The 5,631-nt window shown below is 40.8% G+C and overlaps 2 protein-coding genes across 2 annotated transcripts in view; one reads left to right on the top strand and one right to left on the bottom strand.

Annotated features, from left to right (window-relative positions):
• SARC_08737 (hypothetical protein) overlaps positions 1–2,765 on the top strand; it is a gene marked incomplete at both ends in the record, with an annotated part of 3,781 nt that extends 1,016 nt beyond the window's left edge. The window contains 5 exons of the mRNA XM_014297270.1: positions 83–216; positions 660–887; positions 1,417–1,599; positions 1,822–1,905; positions 2,655–2,765. Coding sequence (XP_014152745.1) covers positions 83–216; positions 660–887; positions 1,417–1,599; positions 1,822–1,905; positions 2,655–2,765 — 740 coding nt within the window. The remainder of the gene's footprint in view (positions 1–82; positions 217–659; positions 888–1,416; positions 1,600–1,821; positions 1,906–2,654) is intronic.
• Positions 2,766–3,860: 1,095 nt separating this feature from the next.
• SARC_08736 (hypothetical protein) lies at positions 3,861–5,342 on the bottom strand. Its single transcript, XM_014297269.1, has one exon. It carries the CDS (start codon positions 5,247–5,249, stop codon positions 4,017–4,019), a length of 1,233 nt encoding a protein of 410 aa, XP_014152744.1. The 5' UTR covers positions 5,250–5,342; the 3' UTR covers positions 3,861–4,016.
• Positions 5,343–5,631: the final 289 nt, after the last annotated feature.

The raw sequence follows: 5,631 nt of genomic DNA, 5'->3' as shown, positions 1-5,631 counted from the left end.
AGGATAGAGAGTTGTTATATCATGTGAATAACCCAACTGACACCGACCCCTCGACCCGCGCACAGGTGTACGTGATACGTAGACGAAGGCAGTACGTTGATCGTGGACAAGCTGCGACCAGAAGCCAGGGACAGGCTCATCGGCCAGTGGAAGGAGCAGCTTGGGGTGGACCATATATATACCACTAGTATCAGGGGATACGATGAAATGAAAGAGGTGGGCGTTTATGTGCGGGTGGTGTATGGTTGAATCGAGGGTTGTATGTAGTTGAATCGGACTTAATCTGTGTATCCCTATGTACGCGGGTGTGTCTATGCCCATCTCTTTCTCCATCTCTATCTCTATCCTTATCTCTATATCTATGTCTGTGTCTTTGTCTATGTATATGTCTAGTGTGTACGTGTACCTTTATATTCATTGGTACTGTGAATTTGATATACCGTCGTGAGTTTGATTGCTGTACAGGTATAATAAATGCCAAAAGTTCCGACCAGAATTTTGCCTTACATGTGACTGTATATGCTCATGTGCCCGTTTTGCCTATTATTTTCCTAGTACGTTTACCACTGATTCGTTTTCATACCTCTTCGGGTGAGTGAACGAACTCACCCCAGCTCTGACATCGGCTGTGTTACAATGTTTCGAATGTTCTGCAACAGGAAGTGCACTTTGTTGATGGAGTGGAAGAATTACTCCAAGCAATGGGTCTTTATTTAGAATCCAATGGAAAGGACATACTGCTGGCAAGGTATCAGAAGGAAAAGGGCCGTGCCGCAACCAATGTCATAGTGAAGGCTGTAAGTAAAGTGATGCTGGGTGACGCCGTGCACACAGTAGAACAACAGGCAGCCGAGCGACTGCACTACATATACACGGGGAGCTGGGATGTAAGTCAGGCACATGTGTGTGGGGTTGCGTCGAGTGCGCATTATGTGGTCTGTGGCTGTGGTGTGGGTGTGCGATAGTAGTTGAAGTGTATGTGCATACGAGTATATACACATCTCGAACTCTCTATTGAATCCCATAACCTTCCTAAGATCATATGTATATCACGTCTACGGAACCTGCTTAAAGGAGTTGTTCAGGAGAAATGCTCCAATATTGTACCTAAGGCTTATGCGTGCTGTATAGTGTACTGTACAGTGTAGTGATAGTGCGGATTCTACATGTTGATATACCCTTTCAGGGTGTCTGGATCTTTGTTTATGGTCACGTTTCTCCGCGAATCGAACTCTAAATATATATGTATGTTATGGTAGTGTTCTGGGTATGTCTCTACTACGCAAACGACCTCACTAGATACAGGGGCGACTTCCAGAGGTTACTCCCGGGATCACCTACTGTTCAGTGCATTCGTCACCCATCACATTACAACTAACACCAACCACACATCTGCGCAATCCATGAACTACCCAGATACGAGTCTTGCCCCCAGAAATACACCCAGTGGTAGGGCTATCGTCCCGTTTGGTGTCTCTACTGCCTGTGGTGGGTAAGGTGTCTGACCAACTAGTCGGTGCAAGTACCATGTGTTTGCAGCTGTTGGCGTTGGCTCATGGCCTGAGGAAGTTCGACGGCGCTCCTGAAACTCCCACTGAGGTGTGGCTGCGTGTGCTGGTTTAGGGTTTAGGGGTTTGGGTTGCTGAAGTATTTAGGGTTTTTTTCTAGAACCCAATCCACTACTCACTGACATGGCTACAACTACATATATTGAGGTATCATTTGTGGGGCGCACTTTTACGTTGTATAGTAGGACTATGTACAGTGTTCAAACATACGACCCCATTGACGAGTGCATTGCTATATCTTTTCCACTTCCAGGATGCGCAATCGGCGGCAAATACTTTCGCCACAACCGTCAACTATGACACCGTACGGAGCCTATTCGAAAACGTAACCGCGAAGGTATGCATATGTGCATCTCACTGTTACATGCCTGATCTACTATGGATGGATATCCAGACTGTGTAGCGTTGCGTGTCGCTCGGGATGAAGTGTACCCTAGTTGTACCGTACCAGTATCACACGTTTTCGGTGATGTCATCTTGTGACCTCTGCCATTATATTCTCATCACTATTTTGATTTCGTGATGAATGCGCACAGAGAATATCTCATCGGTGTATTTCATATTATTATGTTAATATATTACTTTATTATATATATATATTTATATATATGTATATATATATATGTATATATATATATATATATATATTTGTTATTTGTTAGTATATATTATATATAGTCTTTATATAATATATATATATATATAATATATTATTTATTAATAATTATATATATATATATATATATATTATTTGTTAGTATTTATTATATATAGCTTTATGTTATATATATAATAAATATATATTATTTATTAATAAATTATATATATATATATATAATATATATATATATATATATATATATATATATATATATGGATATGGATATATAGTATATAATATAATATATATATATATATATATATATATATATGTATGTATGTATATATATATACATATATTGGCTTTTTATCACACTATTATTCTACGCACTACAGATATCGTAAGTTGCGGCAAATATGTTTCTCTGCATTCACTTGTGCACATACTCACAGCACTCGTATCCTCGATTATCGTGCGCTCGTCAGGTATATGACCATGGTGGAGCAGTTTACGAGGCAGGAGAGGAGTACTTTTTTGACAACATTGGTTCGCTGCTTGCGAATGGGATCACAAAACCAAGGCAGCGGCGGAATTAATACGAGTGGATCAAAACAATACACACATTAAATAGCACGGGGAAATCTATTGCATATAATACATACAATGCTTTATTGGAGTGACATACGAATTCATAGGGGAACGCCCATCAGCGGTACACGCGGTTCACACATGACTGTTTGTAGCCGGCGTAGGAGTCACGTCATAGCCGATGTATATAGATGTACAATGATCTATATCGATCGATCTAAGTTTGTATTGTTAGTAGATGGTACACGGGCCATGAGCGCAGCTAAGTGCATCCCTTTATAGGGCGTATACATAGTGGATGAGTTCTTCGTGCGGGTCTGAACAGGTGGTAGGTAGTATATTGTCTAACTCTATGAAGTTGGTAGATGATAGTGATGAATCTGCAATGAAGCTTCTATCTAGTTGACTTAAAGCTTGGCTGGATTGGTATTAGGTTCAATGTGAACAATACCGTCGGAGGACTCGTAACAAATGCAACACACTCTCTCTTGTGCTACACTTGTGAACCCCAGAGCCCAAAAAAATAACGACAGCAAGAAGCAAACGCGTTCCAATTGAAGTTTATTTAAAACAACGAAATAGATGTATCACAGATATCCTAGTACTCGATTTAACAGTGTTTATGATAACATGCCCGTACCTCAAATTAAACCCCTACACAAACAAGCAGTTGTATCAAGAAAGATACTCACAGATATCCTAGTGCTCGATTAAACAGTGTTACGATAGCATGCCCTTTCCTCAATACAAACCCCGCACGGGAAATGTACTCACAAATATCATAGTACTCGATTAAAAGTGTTTTATGATAACATGCGCATACCTCAATCCAATCCCCTACACGAACAAGCTATAAAACAATCAAGACTACTTTAATAAATTATCTGTGTTGCCTACAACCACCCTGCACATATGAGCATACTGTATGTTACATAAGACATCCCAAAATACAAATAAACTTGTACGAAATAATATTCATTCCTGATTTTACGTTGGCATATTCGTACCGAAAGCCCATTGTAAGATACTATTTCTGCGAACACGTAGCTATGCGTATCGATACATGAACCAATGTAAATGTTTGTAGAGACACACCAATGCAAGCACCCTTAGTACCTCATATATTTCGCTAGACAGAATGGATTCTGCCTCGTATACCAACAACGTGTGTGAAGTAAGGTAACTAATATTATATTTACAAACATCATGTTTGTGTACTCACTAGCGTTGACAGTATATATTTGTACTTCCAAACACTTCTACAGAGGAACCATAGGTGCTTCCTCGGCCATGTCAATAGCCCTTAAGAACCACTGAGACAGCTCTTCATACACCCACGCCTCGAAGTGCACCTCATCTACAAATGGTTTGTCCGGATCTTCCCAGTGGTCTGCAAATGTTTTGGTAAATTTGAACAGGTCCAAGTTAATTTGGCCAGGGACAGGTGGTAGGTTACGCACCCGCTCGTAGTCCTGTTTAGTAATAGTCACCTTATGGGGCGGATGTGAGACGGAATGCGCATCCAATTTGTACACATTGATCCCATTGTTTCGCATTTTCTTGACTCCATTGGCCCATTCGTCGGTCATGGTGATATTGATTTGCTTATTCGGTAGCCACCCGAATGACATGAACAAATCTGTCGCACCCAGTCGGGTGAAGAAGTCTGAGTTCAGTGCTTCCGTCAGTGTCAGAGCCCAATCTTTCTGCCCCTTACAGTCACCAATGCTGTGACATGTGTCACCCTTAGAGGTGTACTCATCCGCCTGATACGGTGGGAATCCATAGTGCCCGTGAATGTCCTTGTGCCCAGCCCACATGTCTGTCTTGTAGTGAACAAAATACGACAGCCGCAGGTTATATCTCTCGTTATAATAGAACCTATTCTCATATATAGGCTCCACATACATGTCATGGTCATTCCTATAGCAATCACAGTACTCGTTTCCCTTCATATACCCGGCAGTATCTTTGAAAAAGGCCCGCCATCCCCCCTTGCCCCCCCACAAGCTCTCCTTAACTGGACTTTTAAACCCATCTTTCTCGCCATCGGGAGGCCAATACCCATTCTCGAGCCAAAATATCATACATACATACTGATACCGCAATCTCGAGTCACCCACAAACACAATATGCTTGCCCTGTAGTAGCTCAATAGCACCTCTGCGTGTGTATTTTTGCCAGTCGCACTCGCTCACAAGCAAACTTTTTCGCCATTTCTGTGGATCGGTACAGAACTTCATACTTTCATTACCTACCATGAAGCCGCATTCTAAATTAGGAGACAGGTCTAGATCTAAACAGTTGGGACTGAAACGTTCGTAACTGGCACGTTTGGTCACCAAGGTCGCGAATCCTATCGCAGTCTTCATGTGTGTCACTGTGGTATCTATGTCTGATATCATATAAACTAGAGTCACAAGAATTGAAAGTGTTGAACACAGTACTATCTTAGAACTATTCTCCGGCAGAAGTCTCAAGAATGTCGTCATACTGAATAATAAACTCTACACAGTACACTGTGGACTTTAACGCGTGCTGATAGTCAAGATAGCTTGCGTCAGTGCAACCCTACGGCCTATGCCGACACCATATTTTGTAAAGCGCTATTCCAAAAATCATACATATCTATATAATAATATTGTTATAAAAGCTGTGGCATACATAGATGTGTGTCCAAATACATCAAATACAGATCTCCCGCCAATTTATATTATACCAACTAAAACCATATTTTCATTCCAGTTTTTTAACCATGTGTAAATAAATGCATTCTGTATCTACTTGTATAATTGTGTATGAATTGCGCTCATATCTCAACTACATCTTTTTTGTTTGCTTTTTATATAACAAAAGAGCAACACAAAAGACCAA

The sequence above is a fragment of the Sphaeroforma arctica genome (genome assembly GCF_001186125.1).
Source record: "Sphaeroforma arctica JP610 unplaced genomic scaffold supercont1.817, whole genome shotgun sequence".
Lineage (NCBI taxonomy): Eukaryota > Ichthyosporea > Ichthyophonida > Sphaeroforma > Sphaeroforma arctica.
Note: the sequence above shows the minus strand (reverse complement) of the source record. Positions and strands in the feature narration are given on the sequence as shown.

Bases quoted from the DNA above. Each gene is read 5' to 3' on its own strand.
- SARC_08736 (XM_014297269.1), bottom strand. From the start codon at position 5,249: ATGACGACATTCTTGAGACTTCTGCCGGAGAATAGTTCTAAGATAGTA.